The sequence below is a fragment of the Neopelma chrysocephalum genome, unplaced genomic scaffold, assembly GCF_003984885.1.
Source record: "Neopelma chrysocephalum unplaced genomic scaffold, ASM398488v2 Primary Assembly neopelma1_96936, whole genome shotgun sequence".
Taxonomy (NCBI): domain Eukaryota; kingdom Metazoa; phylum Chordata; class Aves; order Passeriformes; family Pipridae; genus Neopelma; species Neopelma chrysocephalum.
This window is the reverse complement of record NW_020925579.1, coordinates 1,565,404-1,582,768: the sequence shown is the minus strand read 5'-3', so window position 1 is coordinate 1,582,768 and position 17,365 is coordinate 1,565,404. Positions and strand designations below refer to the sequence as shown.

The 17,365-nt window shown below is 37.4% G+C and overlaps 1 protein-coding gene across 4 annotated transcripts in view; it reads left to right on the top strand.

The window, feature by feature from the left end:
* Positions 1-17,365, top strand: part of FRMD3 (FERM domain containing 3) — a 149,779-nt gene that overhangs the window by 114,731 nt on the left and 17,683 nt on the right. For all 4 annotated transcript variants that reach the window (XM_027670779.1, XM_027670776.1, XM_027670778.1 and 1 more), the window contains 6 exons: positions 4,239-4,326; positions 7,366-7,454; positions 9,688-9,751; positions 10,747-10,835; positions 13,440-13,514; positions 14,060-14,128. In XM_027670779.1, the coding sequence (XP_027526580.1) occupies positions 4,239-4,326; positions 7,366-7,454; positions 9,688-9,751; positions 10,747-10,835; positions 13,440-13,514; positions 14,060-14,128 (474 nt within the window). The remainder of the gene's footprint in view (positions 1-4,238; positions 4,327-7,365; positions 7,455-9,687; positions 9,752-10,746; positions 10,836-13,439; positions 13,515-14,059; positions 14,129-17,365) is intronic.

Below are 17,365 nucleotides of genomic sequence, written 5' to 3'. Positions count from 1 at the left end.
TTGTTATGTATGTATTTATTTATTTATTCAATTTAATACGTTGAAACACCTTACAAACCATACATGCCCAGAAATGAAACATGTATGGAACATACTCCTCTAAGTGTTGCTGTTGTGTTCTGCTGCAAGTACCTTTGCTTGACATAGAGATGAGGCAAATGGGTGGACAATAATTGTTATTACTACTAGTATGTTAATAGTAGTATCTCATTGCACTTTGTAAGTCAGTAAGAGAATCAAAGAAGACAAATGAAGTGACCTTACTAATGTCATTCGGGAAGCAGGAAACCAAGAATAGCATTAAAAATGTTTTTTTTTTGCTGTTATTGCTATACGGTCTTAAAGGGAAGTAATGCTCAATCCTGTGTTGTCTTATCCATAACTTTCACTGAGTTTCATGACTGGAGTAAACGTATGAAGGGGAGAAAATTCTGGAGTGAATTGGTATTGGCAATGAGCACAACAAGTAAACCGTTGCTGTGACACACCCTGTTGAGCTTTCTCGCGTTTGAAGTGCTTCTGAGTTGGGGACCCTGTGGGGGATAAACAGAGCTTTTACATCCTCTAGCGTGTACTTCTCATGAGCCTGAAGTTAAAAACAGAGTGTGTTGCAGACTTCTCACTCTTCTAATGAAGTATTTGTTTCATTCAATTTTATTGGGGACGTTTAGGTTGATTGATTCCTAGGTTGAATCATAAATTTGTAGCTAATAATTGTGGAGCTCTAAGTTCGTAAGTAATCCACATTTACTGTTTGTATTGTATGCAGAAACTTTTCTTGGTAGTGGTTTCTTTTAGTGGTCCTGTTCAAACCTTTGCCATGACAAGGATCAGCACAAGAAACACAGACACAAACTTTAAAGAACAAGTGTATAAATTTACTATAGTGCAAACCAGCAAAGAATTACTAAAGAAGCAGTGAATTATAAAAGGATAAACTTAGCAATGCACCTAATCATTACAACAAAGAGTGTCTCTGGTGATTAAGAAAGATACATCACCAGTTACCCCATTTAATACATTACCATAATCAGCATCCAGACCTGCACATCAATTTGGGAGCCCTCATTACAGTGAAAGGTTCGAGAACCACTCCCAGTAACTGGGAAATCTTACGCAGTGTGTCCACTCGCAGGTGAGGCTTCCGTCTTTGCTGTGAGAGGGTCCAGCTTTTATATTGGTAAACAAACAAGCTTACATCACTTATTTGGTGCAGAAAATATCTAGATTTCTTCTCTCCTTGGTTTTCCCCCAAAGCCTGGCCAGGGCTCAGAGGAAAATCCAGGGAGTCAATTTGGACCAACTACTGTCGAATGGGGCCAATTGCCTATCTCCATGGCCTTGACTAGTCTCTAAATACAGAATGATGGATACATTCGTAGCAAATACAAATCTTTACTAATTAAGTGGGTACCAATATACCTTACTAACAAGCATACATGTTTACACAGGCACAGTATTATGGATGTTACTAAGGATTATATAGAATTTTGGCTAATAAGCAGATACATGACTAAATAAAACATTAGGTTGGAAGGTCCATCTAGAGGCCAACTCCGGCTCAGGGTCTGTTGTTCAGGCCTCAGTACTTCACCATGCTGCAGCCAGGTGCAGTAGTGGCTGCAACATATAGAAAGGTAATATATCTTCTACTTAATGTTGAATATATACTGAAAAATAAATTAAGAGGAGTAAATGCACTGACAGAGAGACATGACTTTCCTGACAGAACTGAGTTACAAACCAGCAAAGATGCATTGCATAAATATTTCCTGATTTTCCACTGTAAGAGGCAATAATTGAAACACTTCCATATATTAAGAAACTCTATAAATTCTTGTGTAAGGATGTTTGCCACATATAGAAAGCTTAAGGGTTTTTAAACAAAGCAAATCAAAGCCATATCCAATGTTTGATCAGTGACTGGTAAAAAAATGTTGACTTGTCTTTGCTGATAGGATTTGCTACAGTTATATTTTTATTTAGTAAGAAAAATTTCATTACTAAGTTACAGACGAAAAGCATACTATCAAGACTTAAATATGAATCCTTTGACAAGAGATGAATGAGGAATTTTCATTTCATATTGCTCTTGACTCTTGTGTTTTGTGATGTTCTTTTAAGGCTTTGCATTGTTGCCATTTGATTAGCCTGTAATCCGATAAGATCAAATTTGTCCATGTTTTCTGCATTTTTTTTTTCCGAGTGCCACATCTTATTCCACTTGATATGCACAAAACCATAGTTTCAGAGGCTATATGTGGGGAGAGCCTGCTAATTTTTTTTAATGTGTCTCTGTAATATTTTTCCCCATTTCAATATACCAAACCCCCAAATCACATTGTTACAAATTACTTGTCACTTTTTGGTGCATTCAAAACAGAAGATTGACTACTTTCCTTTGTAGCAGCAGAAGTACCTAGATAAAAGATGTATTTTATAATCTTACATTTTTGTAAGACTCTATATCCAATAAGCAATCAAACCATCTATTTGTTTGGCTTTTCACTATGCAATGTAAGTATTCTAAGTAATTTAGGTCTAACTAGTCAATTAGTTCTGTCAGGTGCAGTTGACTTGTACATGAAACAAATTTATTGCCTTTTTAAGGGTCATTTATGGTCTTAGAGTTGTGATTAAACAATACTGAAAATGGAGAAAAAGTTCAGTGGAGCTACCAGCAAGTTGACTGGGAAAAAATAAGCATTTTTCTTTTGCTTGCTGCTTTCATGCTGCTTTTTCATTAAGCATTTAACTGTAAATATCTTTGTAATTCTTGATGTTCCACTTGATACATATTCTTCTCCATTGGAAAGAGGTTAGGAAGAGACCAAAAAAAGGAGAAAGAAGGCCACATATCTAATATCATGGGGTATTTGCTTTGGTTTTGTGTGTTTTTTTTTTTCAAAAGCAAAATATTCACAAAAATGTGGCCTGAAATAAAATGAAGGTTGTGTAATATTGAGAGAGGTCCAAAATAAACACAGAAGAAGCTCAAGAAATGTCATAGGATTGAGTGGGAGATGACGAACAGCGAAAATTAGCAATAGTTAAAATTTGTAACAGAAAAGGTTATTACAATGCCACAGGGCGTTATCCTGTTAGGTTCAAAATAGGATTTGATATCCACAAGTGTGCTAGGTGTTGCTTAGTTGTTAAACTGAACTTTGGGCTATATACAGAATATCTTATGTCAGTGCTTGTTGATTTCCATCTACCAGGGAACAGACTTACAGGGAATTTATGCTACACCAACATATAGTTCAGTTTTAAACGTCAGTTCCCATGTGCTATTGATCCCAGTGTGAGGCTGGACTCCAAAATGCAGGCATAAGATAAAGTATGTCTATGTTCCTTGAAAATTTGTTTACAGTGGATTTTTTTTCTTTAGTTGCTGTTGTTTGGGTTTTTTTTTTATAATTTGCATGAGATTTATGAGGCCTGGCTTTCTAAAGGTCTTAGGTACTGTTCATTGTCATAAAACCATTTTATGTATCAGAATCATGTACTCTAGTTATGCAGATACATAAATGAAATAATAATTGAAACTGTTTGCTTTCAAACAGGCATTTTAAATCTGTATTAGAGCTTATTGTAATGGCAGGAGTTAGCAAAGGTCAAATAATAAACTTACTCTAGAAGACTCTAGAAGACTCTAGAAGACTCAAGTCTTGCATGCCATGTTTCAGTCTTTAACGTATATTCATTGTTGATTATAGACACCCTAAAAATAGGGGTGTATAAATGGAAATGCTGACAGATTCTGATGTTGGTAGCAGGCACTGCTATAATTAGGCATGCATTTGAGTGACAGTGTAATATGATTGTCATGCTTATACCCTGCGCTGAAGGAATGTTTGTTAATCTGCACAATCCTTTTAAACAAATTGGGAAGCAAGAGTTTGTGGAGAAAAGATGCTGAGATTTATTTAATATTCAGGCTGATGCGATTGTATATGAAAAGAAAAGAAATATTGGACAATTCTGTCTAACTGTTGTTATCTCGGGATTGAGAAAAAACTTCAGGATTTAACTGAAAACATCAGGCACTGTATAATTCAGAAGGAGAAAACGTGAAAAGTTTTCTATCTTTTTATTATAAACAAAACATAGTTGAAATAGTTTGAATGTCAGTAAAAACTTTCCTCTGTTTTTAGGCATTTAAACTCTGCAGTGAAAAAGCCGTTTTCTCCTATTTTCTTTTTGCTGTAAAACTGCTGTTTCTTTTGTAACTTCAGAGGTCAGAGCCCAGCTGTTGCTGAATTCAACTTGCTCCTGAAAGCATATTCTTTGGAAACTTACGGTGTTGATCCGCATCCATGCAAGGTAACAGTCTTTTTACTAATATTTAATAAAGTGTCCTTTTTACTAATATTTACTTAAAATCCATTAATGAAATTGATTTAGCTCTGTTTTTTTTATCCACGCACTAATAGTGAGTAATTTATTAAAGAACCTGCCCTGGAACTCTGTATTATACCTAGGGCTTGGAAGAACACTGACAGCTTGACATTACTGCATCAGTCAAAGGAAAGTTTTCTCCAGAGGAAGCAGAACATCATAGGAGAATCTAATAGAGTGTCATGACATTAAGCTTTGATTATACTTCATAATTTCTTTGCATTTAATGCAAAGGTCTCCCTTAAGCACTCCAGGTGTGAAATATTTTTTGTTTGCCAGGATTTTCAGGATTCAGCATTATTCTGTCCAGAAGGTGCAACAAATTGATAATCCTTGGCAGATCAGTTTTTCAAACACCATCAAAAGATGAAAATCTTATGAAGAACAACAAACCAGACGTACAGAGGGGACCGATTCCCACCCTCCACTTTGCTGTTTTGTGGTCCTCTATAAGAAGGTGGTTTTAATTAGCAGTTTTGATTATCCTTTATACCTGCATTTTTAATTACGTGGTTGTATCTGCATAATCTGCAGTGTTTATGATAGACAACAGGTTAGCAAAGGCATATAGTGCTTTCGGAAAACTCCATAAAAGAGTATGGCGTAATAAACACTTGAAGAAAAGTACCAAGATCAATGTTTACAGAGCCATAGTGCTGTCTACTCTCTTATGTGTTTCTGTATCATGGGTCATCTACCGCCACCACCTGTGACTCTTAGAACGCTTCCATCAACACTGCCTCCGTACAATCCTAAACATCCAGTGGTCAGATTATGTGACCAACACATCTGTTCTAGAACAAGCAGCAGTCACAAGCATTGAGGCCATGTTGCTGAGAACACAGCTGCAATGGGCAGGGCACGTCTCAAGGATGAAGGACCACCGCCTCCCTAAGATCTTGCTCTATGGTGAACTTGCTACCGGCTGCCGCAAGAGAGGAGCCCCGAAGAAAAGATACAAGGACTCCTTGAAACAACATCTCAGCCTTGGCCATACTGACCAACATAACTGGTCTACTCTGGCCTCAAATCGGGAGGTCTGGAGACACACCATCTGTAACGCTGCTGATGCTTTTGAGAAAGCACTCAGGATCACTCTTGAGGAGAAAAGACAATGCAGAAAGAATCGTGTCTTGCAGAATATACCACCTAAGGAGTCTTTCTGCTGTGCCTTTTGCAATCGGACATGTCTCTCTCGTATTGTACTTTTTAGCCACCAGTGTGCTTGTAACAAATGTGGATAGAGCCTTTCCCAAATCTTCGTTTGCGAAGCCTAGCCATGATTCTTAGAATTAATTGCTTTCGTTTTAACTGCTGCTTTTACTTTGGCTTGTATATTATCTCATCTGTTGGAACAGCAGCACTGTTCAGTTAGATGTGCTGGTGGTGAGCACCCTTAAGCAGTCAGCTCTAACACAAAGCTGCATAAGATGTCGTATATACTTTGTCAGGAATGGTGCTCCTGTGTGAAAGACGGGATGGTTAAGAGCTCAGTGAAGTCAATGACAGTAAATTTTAGTTTGAAACTATACTGGAGATTTTCAAAGGACATCCCAGACTTAGGTTGGCGCTTAGCACAGAGGCAAAACTGGTTCAGAATTTCCTCTTTACCTGTGTAGCAGGGCTTGTAGTGTGGGGACAATCAGAAGTTTGTGACCCACGCTTAAGGCGAATTTGTCTGTCTTCTGGCAGCAAACTAAAAAGCAAGGTTCTTTGCTGGCTCCTTACGATGTGTTCTTTCCGGTGCTGTGGCTACTACTCCAGAACCATCCCTGTTTCAGTTCCCCTTTATTTTATTGGTGGAACATCAAGCACAATAAAGTTGACTATCTTTAGTAAGATGAGGGTGTGGACAGGAAATCCAATGGATACAAAACTCACCTGAATCATTAATCAAAAAGGATGAGCCAGAACTTTTACTGTAGAGTTAAAATTTTAAAATGGTCTCTTCTATTTGAAAGACAAGTATCACCATATCTTCTGGTTTGTACTCAAGAATACTTGAGAGTACTTATCGATGGAGGGGCATGAACATAAAGCATACAGGCCAATATGGTCAGCCATATGTTCAATTTATTATTTAATTAAGTCAACTTTTATACAGTTTAGTTTGTTTTGGGCACATGCTTACAACAAGGTGATTGGATAGCTCAGTCTGTACACGCGTCTCATGTCTCCAGTTCATTGGACCTGATGTTCTGTCCACGCGGCCTGGAATCATACTTGGCATGTAGAGGCCTTCATAATTAGGGGCTTTCTGAAATCTGCAGGTGTACCTTTATCTGTACTTTCTCAAGGCTTTCTTACTCTAAACATACTATGTTCTCAGACCTTATAATTAGACACACAGCTAACAAGTATAAACATTGCATATTTTCACACAGTCTATAAGTATAAACATTACAGCTTACAACTTCTAAAGTCATGTCAAGCAAGGCCTACAGAAATGCAATAGAAATTGTTCACACAATTTGAATCCTGCAACAAGTACTCAAGAATACTTGAGCACAAACCAGAAGCTTATAGTAGTAAATGCTGTCTATCAGCAGTACTTCCAGCACAACATCTTGCAGGAACAATGTATTCTGAAATCTTAAAAATATCAGTGTTGAAGCAGATACAAATTCCTGGTTTGTAGTTAGTCAGCACATTAAGAATAGGACATAAACAGAAGTATGTTTTCAATAAAATTAGTAAATATACCTAAGGAGTCCCTGTTACCAGCTACAGGTAGATAGAAAAAAAGCATAAGATGCTGTTTCTCACTTAAATGCCTAGAAATAAATGAGGCCTGTATTGCCAAGAGCTGCCGTTTACCTTTAGAAATATACATTTTGAAGGCAAAATTTATTTTGAAAAGGCAAACAAAATAGAGGTGGTCTAGAGAGGGGTAACAATTTATGGTCTCAGTAAGAAATACCTCACTGGATGAAGGGAAAATTATGTTTCCTTTTCTCTCTCAAGGACTCAGTCGGAACAACTACATTTCTAGGATTCACAGCTGCAGGATTTGTAGTTTTCCAGGGGAATAAAAGAATTCATTTATTAAAATGGTAAGTACATGAAGTAAATGTATCTTAATAAGTAGGAGTATTTTCTCTTATGTCTTTTCTTCTTCCTACTATCTTCAATTGCATATGTTGTCTTTAAGGAGGACTTCTCTTGCCCCATCATGTTCCTGCCTCAAAGGATTTTAGATAAAAACAATAATAATAACAACAACAACTTTGGTCTCATTCATCCTCCAATAAAATTATTCCACTGGGTGCATTAGTCAAAATAATACGTGAATGTTAAAATGAGTAAATTGATTTTTCAGCTATGCTATAAGTCACCAATGAGGCTTATTGGCAGAGATGTCTGGAATAGTTAACAAGAGTTCACCTTAACCTTTATTTGACTCTTGTAAAAATATTGCTATTTCCTCTTTTCTTTAGCCTCAATTTGAAAACTACAAAAGAACTTACTCCGTAAGGAGAGGAGGAGGGGAGAATGCCTTCAAGTTTCTTTTTTTCTTTTAGTCTCTTTTTTTTTTCCAAGAAGTGGGCACTTATGCAATTGTCCTTGGTTTGTCTGGTTTTGCTTTTGTTTAGCATCAGCCAGCCACATTTGAGCGAGAGGTAAAACAGCTCCTGGAGGTGATGTAAATGCAGCTGGCCATGCCCTCAGAAGTGTGGTGCAGAGTGAGCAGTCATGCTTAGTTGTTGATAAATCTCTTTTTAGCCTGCTGTTACACGGATGCCAACAGCAGTTACTTAGGTATGGGTGTTCCATCTCAGAGCTTTCAGCCTGTCTTGTGGTATCAAGATGGGCAGAAGGTGAAAAAGTGCTGAGGTAGTTTTTAAAGTAAAGCTGGACTTTTTACTACATAGCTGTAGAAACCTCTCTGATAGTTAAATAACCTGAAATCTTCGAAGGTGTAAAGTCAGTGCAGTCCTCTCTGTACAATTCAGTTCCCTGTGGATCTCTGGGGATGTGCCTGTCAAATGCCAACCACTTGCAATCCTGAATTTATGCTGTAGTTTCCCTGGGGTTAATTACAGGTAGGCCTGATCACAGTACTTCAGTGATTTGTGCCTTTGGCATAAGGATGATTTTACTGTAATGTCAGTCTATGGTGCACAGAGGAGAGAATGGCCCTTGCCAAGCATTTGTCCACCATGCTATGGGAAAGTAATTTCGCAGCACTTAGTTTTCCAGGTTATTTAGGTATATTTATTTTGTCCATTGACATGTAAACCAGATACAAATGAAATCACAATAGAGGAAAAGCCGTTAAGCTGTCTCAGTGTTACACTAGAGTTTGGAAGGTTGTCTGGTGAGGTTTATCTGATTGTCATGTACTGCTTCTTTCATTTTGAAGTTGTAGAAGTGAGTGCTAGTAACTTTAACCAGTGTTAGCTGAAATTTGCATTACACTGTAAAAATCCAATTTCATATTTGAGATTTCATTTTCAATATAATTTGCATTATTTACATTTTCAGTGTAATATAAACTGGAATGGTTTTTGTTGTTGTTTATGTTAAGCAAAACTCTTGCTATAAAGTTTCAGGGATAGCATTGTCCTTGCCTCCAGAATTATTCCCATTTCATCTCACATCCAAAACCTTTAGAGAAGTTTATGAAAAAGCCCCATTATCTCTCATTTCAGCTCTCGTAATGACAAAATTTCCATTGTAATTTAAGCAGAAGCATTGCATTGCCTTTTTATGGTGCACTGCTATTCCATATGTAGACTGAGCTTTCAACCTTGGTTAAATTAAATTTTGACATAAGTTTTCAACTCATAAAGTCCCTGTAGTAAGTTCTGTCAAACATTTTCTGTTTCTTCCTATTGTGTTCTGTAGTAAGTAGTCAGTTACTAAGATGTGTGATAAGAAACCTCAAATAAGTATAAATAAGTATAGAGAAAAAAGTGTTATCTTTCCCTCAATTTAATTACAATAGACATTTTAAGATTCTAAGAGGATTCACAAACTGTGTCATAAATAGAGTGTAAACGTAAGTTTCTGTCTACCTTTAATTTCCTCTTCACTTTCCAGTAGCCAAAGTTAATTCTTTGAATGTGCATAGGCATATAAAAAAATACTATGGGCTTATGTTCTCTTAAGAAAATTAGAATATTAGATACTTCAATGCTAAAAGTTGTAAGATTTCTGTAGAGGCTCTTTGTCATTTGACAATGTGCTTGACTTTGGGAATCGGGGAAACTTGCATGCGAGTTGCATTTCTTACTAGTAGAACTACCTGTTTTTCCTGTACTTAAAATTTTTTTCTCTTTCTAGGTGTGATGTCTATAAACTAAAATTTGAAGGGAAGACTTTTTATGTGTTTGGAGCTCAGAAAGAGGTTAAGTTTAATATTTTTACAAAACTTCTCTATTTGATTAAGATCCGCTAAGACATAACATAATTTTTAAACTAAACCAACTTCTAAACAATCAATAATTATACTTCATATTGCAACTAAAATATAGAACACAAATGAATGTTAAACTGCTGTTGTCAAAAGAATGTATAATTTGAAACATTTTGCACTTAACATTCATGCCATGCTATGTTGATTGTTCATGGTTTTGGTCATCTTTGGAGTCAAGTTTTAATTGATTTAAGATGCTGTACTCATACACTTTGAAGTACAGAAGACATCTTTACATGGTTGAAAAGTCAAGTGAGCATTGATACCTGGATCAATTTGCATTATTTTTGGATAATCACAATCATGTCCTCAAATCTTGATCAGCTGAATAGGCTATAGTCTGTCCCACGTAGTTAGGAGTTATATCTTTGGACTCTTGTAATTGAAATCATGGAGATTTTTGCCTACAGCATGCTATAATCAGTTCTTTACCTAGGTCAGAGTGATGTAGTCTAAGATTAAGATTTTGAATGCAGGTGAGGTAAGAAGGAAATAATGTCAGAGGTATCAGGAACTGTTTGTGTGGTTGCAAGAAGATTTTGACAGCAGGACATCAAATGGTAGGGAACAGGGAGAGGTGGGTGGTAAGTAGTGCAACAACTGTGCACTGTAGATTTTTGAAGGCAGAGACTTTCCTCCTTTGATATTGACCAGAATACAGTTATTCCACAAGCCACTTGTACATATGCTCTTTCGTGCCCCCTCCAACCATCTCCTTTTATTTCTGAAAAATTTGCCTGGGCTGTTTTAAGTATCAGCTCTGTAGGGGTTCTACATCTGTGGGTGAACCACCATTTGAACCTACACAGGAAAAACTGGTCTTCAGTGTATCTAGTTAATGGTGAGGCTGTCAGGTACAGCTACTTCAGTCTTTGAGAATTCAAAATTTTCACTACGTTAATTTGCTTTCTTTTCCTTGCACTTAGAAAAAGGCTATGCTGTCATTCCATACGTCTACACCAGCAGCTTGCAAGCATCTATGGAAATGTGGGGTGGAGAACCAGGCTTTTTACAAGTATGTAAACCTGAAGTCATTATCTATACTAAAAGTAAAGAAGTGCATGTGAGAAGAAGATTGTTCAATGTAAAATGTTCCATTTCATGAACAGAATGCAAAATTCAAACAGAAAATATGCAAGTTAATTGGGAACGTTATTTCATGTCAAGTCAGTACTAGAAATTGTTTAAAATCTAAATAAGGCAGGAGGGTTTTGGAGTGAATAATTATACTTTCTCCAGCACACTATTTTTGCTGCTCTGAAGTGAGATGTTGGATGGACATAGTACGGCACTTCTGTCTGGGAACATTGTTGCCCTGCTGTTGAACGTATTGAGAATTCTCGGGGCTCTTCTGCCAGTAATTGTTCTTCCACTTGAAATCTAAGGTTTAGTAAGAGTTGATTGAAAAATAAAAAAATCTCTGCTATGATTTAAAAAAGAAGACATTTTTTGGTACATTTTGAAAGATACCAGCAATCTTGTTAAACAAAAAAAGCATATAAATAGACAAGAAAACAAAAGAGTATCTACCTCCCTATTCCTTAAAAAAGAACCTGATAATAATTCCCTATTAAAAAGCTCTTATGCATTCTTTCTCTTTTCCATTGACTTTGTTGGATCTGTTTAGTTATGCTTCCCTTTAGGCATGTAGCTTTGATTCTTGCTACTTAGTTTCTCTTTACAGACTCCTGCATATTTTATAAAAATTACTGTTTCTGTGTTGACACATAGCAACACCGGGGGCTGCTGTAATGGTGAATAATAACTAAGTAGGAAGAATGTGTCTTCTAACCTGGGTGATAATAATCTGATTTAATTTGGAGAAGAATCTGTCCTTCTTTTGTTTTAACACCGATAGAATAATATATAATCTACTCAATTGATATATTTATGAAGAAACAGGAAGTATGAGGTGGCACATCTGATAATTCTCTATGTTAACATCTACTGTGTTTGAGACTATGTAAAGGCTATATATAGTCTATTTAGAAAGACTAAAATAATGTTTATCAGGAACTGTTTTCAATTTGAAATAGACAAGTAGAAAAATAATGCATGGTGTTTGAGTGGTTTTGTTGTACTTTACTAGAAATAAATAGGGAATAGGAAACAATTTCCACCTAAAGGAGAGAAATTAGTGCTCAAAGTAAAGATGTCTGAGGGAGACTCATAGGAATATCACCCCTCTGCTCCTGTTGTTAAATGGTTGTAATATTAATCACAAATACATGAGTGTAGGGGGTTTGATCTTGGTGCCAGATCCCTACCCAGCTGCTCTGTTACTGCCCCTTCTCAACAGGTTAAGGGGAGAAAGTAAGATGAAATTGGTCACAGGTTAAGATAAAGACAGAAAGATTGCGTACCATTTACTGCGACAAGCAAAACAGACTTGACTTGGGCAACCTTCTCACTCTATTTCAAATTGTCAATAAAGACAAAACTAAAAACACCCCCCCACGTTTCTTTGCAGGCTCAGCTTTACTCCTTCATTTCTAACTGCTCTATGTCCCTCATGCCCTGAGCAGCTCAGGGAGATGGGGAGTGGGGGTTGCACTCTCTGTCTGCTGCTCCTTCCTTCTCACACTTTTCCCCTGCTCCAGTCTCCTTCATGAACTGCTCAAGCATGGGTCCTTCCCATGGGCTTGCAGGCCCTCAGGATAAACCTGCTGCATCATGGGTTCCTCTCCACAGGTCACAACTCCTGCCAGGAGCTAGATACTGTGTGGGTTCTCCACAAGCTGCAGCTTCCCTGAGAGCATGTGAACCTGTTCTAGTACAGGGTCCTCCACGGGCTACAGTGTGGATATCTGCTCTGTAATGGGCTGCATGGGACAGCCTCTTTCCCCATGGTTTTCTCCATTGGCTTCTGGGTAGACTCTGCTCCATCACCTGGAGCACCTCCTCCCGCTCATTCTTCTCTGACCTTGGTGTGTGCAGGGCTGCTTCTCTAGTATGTTTTTCTACTTTCTGAATGTTTTCGGGGAGTGGAGTTATTTCTTTATCATGACTGATTGCTTAAAATCATGTTCCCATGTTTCAATTTTGGTGGGTCTTTCAAGAGGACTTCTTTAATGAAATGAAGATTTGTAATAATATTAAATGGAGAGGATTTAATATGATTAGAGAGGAGCAGTAGGATATGATGTAGGCTACTAAGAAGTTGATTGAATTGAGACATAGGAAGTGCAACTACTCTGGGAAAATAGTAGTTGTCTTTATTATTTCTTTGTTTTCCTAGTGGGAAAGTGGCAGTAGTTGTATTTTCCCACAAAGAAGGTGGTGTTAGGACACATGTCCTAGGGGCTTTTGGTGTACCGCCGTCTTTCCTTCTTTGTTCCTGAGATTAAAAGTCCGTAGAGATGCAGAAAATGTCTGCATTTAATTTTCTCATTTTCCTGGCCAGGTAATCACTTTTTTAATGTTCAGTCACTCTGTGCCGTATGAATTATTTTATGTGTGCTTCAATATCCTAGTTTTGCATGAAGGCCTGAAAAAAAATTGGAAAGGTCAATTTTTGATTACTTTATGGTATAAAAATAACAAAGCTTGTAGTTTACCTTGTTCATTTTTGCTTATCATACCCATGAAAATCTGAGAGCCTCTGTTCTTTTTCTTCAAGGTATGCAAAATCCAGTCAGATCAAAACGATGTCCAGCAGCAAGATATTTTTTAAAGGCAGTAGATTTCGATATAGGTGGGTGTTTGCTGTTTCTTGTTCACAGTAAATCATTTCAGAAAGTAAGAAAGTGTCAGTAATTAGTCATGACAAATTGAGGGATTTTCCTGCTGAAAAGTCTGTTCACACTTATTTGAGGTCAGGATTTGAAAGATTTTCTATTGTCTCTTTAGCGTCACTTACAAAATAAATAGTCTTCACACAGACATTTCTGTCAAGAGCAGTTTCACTAGCAGACAGCTCCACTTTTGGTGCTGCTTCTGTAAAAACAAGGATGTGTGACCAGTGCAGAGATTGTATGCCCCCTGCAACTGGGCGGCTGTGAAACAGGGGTGCATCAAAGAGACAGTACAGTCCCACTCTTAGTGTTCTACTACTAAAAAATTGTGCTGACTACTACAGGCAAGTAGTCAGCACAATTTTATTCTGGGACATTATATATCCACTTCATAGGATTTTTTTTTCCCTTTATGTTTATTTTTCTGAATGTAACTTAGTTGTTCATGTATATGTAGTTCTTGGCATATATCTTACTGGAATATTTATATCATCCTTTAATGCAGTGGGAAAGTAGCCAAAGAGGTTGTAGAGGCAAGCTCTAAAATCCAGAGGGAACCTCCTGAAGTTCACAGGTATGTCTTGATATTCAGTATTAAAGTTTAAGGACTTAGGACAATTATTGTTCTCTGCAGAGAAATTCTCTTTCTTTTACTCTTAGGTGTAATGGCTGTCATTCTGAGCTTCCACAATGATGCATGAAAGCCTTGGGAAATATGTGTTACCAGTGTTACAAAATTCTGACAATAGTGTATTTTCTCCTCCACAAGGGAACCTAATCTGTGCTGCTTTGAAGCTGGGCTTATTCAATCAGTCAGATAGGCAGTTTGTATTATTTTTTGTGTTATGCTGTAAATTGTTATTACATGATCCTGACAGAAAAGTACACTCTCATTTCATTTCTAGTTCTTGTTTTGTTTGAAAGGTTCTGTTCTATATACGTTTAAAAGTATACTGGATGGTGCAGTCAGATTAAAAAGCATGGAGTTCATTCAGTAAAGAGAAAAACAAATCAGAGAATCTTTTTTTCAGAGAAAAATGTGGCTTATAAGACATAAGCAGCTAGACTTTGCAAGCAAACTACTGCTTTCAGGTCCTTATCACTTATTGTAGTGACAGTGAAAATTGTTAAGAACCTGATTAAAGGGCTTCAGAAGAGAAGAAAGAGGCCAGCAGGTAAAGCTATTTAAAACTTTTTTTTAAAAAGGTTGCTTAACTTTCTGAGCATTCTACAGACATATCCTTATTTTTGCTGGGATTTTTTTTCAGGGTCGGGGTGGGTGAGTTTGGTTTATTTTTAATTGAATATCGCTATTTTGTCTATATTTGAGATAAAAGTGAATTCTCTTTACTAAAGAGTAGGAATATATTTGTAGTAAATATTTATAATGTGTTGTCCAGCCCTAGAATTTAATTAATAGTAAGGCCACGCAGGGATGCTTTTGAAGATGCTTTTCCCGATTACATTTTAAAATGGGGTAAGTGAAGGTCTAGAATGTATTGACGGAGAGGTATGGACAAGGTGCATTGAATCAATATGATTAGCAAGATGTCCGCTTTATTAGAAGAAATGACAGCTTATATACTGCTAATTACACACACAGACATGTGATTCTTTCTCAAGATACATTGGATACATAAGGAAAACATACTGCGTTGTCCAGGACTAATTGGTCCACAGCAGGTGTCCACAAAACTTGTTCACCTTCCAAGAAAACTCCTCCTTCACCTTGGCACAAGGCCTGCGGCCATATTAGTGGCGCAGTATTTTTTAATTATCTGCACCCAGCTGTGCTAAGGTAAAGGTCTCAGAACTGCAATTCAGATTGTTCACAGAACTCCTGCACGGCTACAAGAATGTGTTGAATGAGAACACAGAAGACAGAATATAGATGTATCATTGAGGCAGGATAGAATACTTGGGAACACAAATGTATTTCAGTGAGAATAGTTGTTCAAACAAGGAAATATCTTATTGCCTACTTACAATGGGGTTTATATGAAAAGATTTTCATATTTTTATCTTATATTTTACTTTCCTTACTTTCAATATTTAAACATGCTATTTGAAACTTAGTGTACAGAAAGAAACGGATCAGAGGGCAAATAAGTTTATAAAGCAACATCATATGGATTCAGTACCCATAAATAGCTATGTATTTTTTTATGATTAACCTCCTTAAAATATTAGTTGTAAATATAAATAATATCCAAGTTCAGTTTCTTAGAAAGACTGAGGAAAACTCTAAGGATTTCAGATGTTTTTATAGTTCAAGTTGTGAAGCGTCCTTCTAATAGCACAAGTAAGAAAAAGTGTAGAAAATTTTTGACTCAGAAAAAAAGCAGGTTTTAGAAACAAGTTACTCTATGAAAAAAGATTTGAAGATAGGAAATGGTAGCTTTTTAGATACAAAACATTAAGTGAAAATTATTTCACTGAAGGTAAATATGTGTATCTAAACATATATGAAGTTTTCTCTCCCTGTGCTCCCACCCTCAAAGTCAATTCGGTTGCCAGCATTGAAAAAGAAACATGCAGTTGAGAGGAGGGTACTGTTCAGTATCTTTGTGTTTATACACTTAAGGCACTACGGACTGAAAATCTGTTGAAGTGTATAGTCATGCAGGATTAATGCAGTGGCAAGTTCTTCTGACAAATATGCACTGAATAATTTAGTATTCTGCTTCCAGGGCATGCCTAAAGGGCATTATCTTTGTATATAAGTATGAAGTAGAAGCATTATATGTGCCCTTAGGCACAAATCCTATTTAGGGAGTTGCTTGAGAGCTCTTTACAGCAAGCACAAAGATCCAAGGATTGCATAACAAGCCTTTGGATGTACTGTTGGGTTGGAGTGACTGTAACGACAATAATCTGAACGAAACCCTTCTTTGGACAGAGCAAATTTGTCCTGAGTTACACAAAAATTCTGGTATCCACCTTTTGTTTTCTCTTTTTTCTGTGTCTTTTTGGCTTTTTGGTGTTTTGTCTTTAAAAAGACTGAACTGCTAGTGATTAATAACTCAAACATTTGACCACCTCCAGTCTCTTACCACCCAGGTGCTGTAAGAGACTGGACTACTGGTGCTGATGGCTCAGTCAGCAGTATGCTTTATTGACAATGTGCAGAGTGGCCACCCAGGCCAGGGGCTGAAGATGTGCACATCCAAAACCTCAGGCTACAAGCTGTGTGTTAAACTAGATAAGGAAAGAGGAAAATCCTGTGAGGTGGGGTTCTTTTCCTTACACAGGTGACTCAGCTGTGATAACACCCCAGAACATTCACACCCACCCTGAAGGAATTTATTTCTTGTTGATAAACCATAATGGGCCATAATGGACTCAGCTGCACTGACTTAAGAGACAGCTGGAACATCTTAGAAGGTGTCAAAGGCTCCTGAAGTATCTCATGACTCACAATATTACATCAACCAGTGCAAAACTCCCTGTCTCAGGGGAGGTACCAGAGATGTTCCCATCTGAACCTGTGCATATTTAACTCTGAGTTTTGGGGCTTCCCTTACCCACCTGGGGCTTCCACCACCACCATGACAGATCTGGACTATGACCACCACTTCAACAGGTCTGTGACACTGCTTTGACCAACGAACATTGAAATTGCGACAAAGTCTCATTGCTGGATCCAACGGTGTCTTACGGGTCCTTCCAGTCACCCAGGGGATCTACAGCCCTGCTCCGACTGCCTGTACCAGCACTGCAGCCTCACTGCAGTGCCACGCAAATGTCTGCTGGTATCTAATCCCAGCTATTTGCCATTTCCTGCCAGTGCTGACTCTCAAACTGTTCTTGC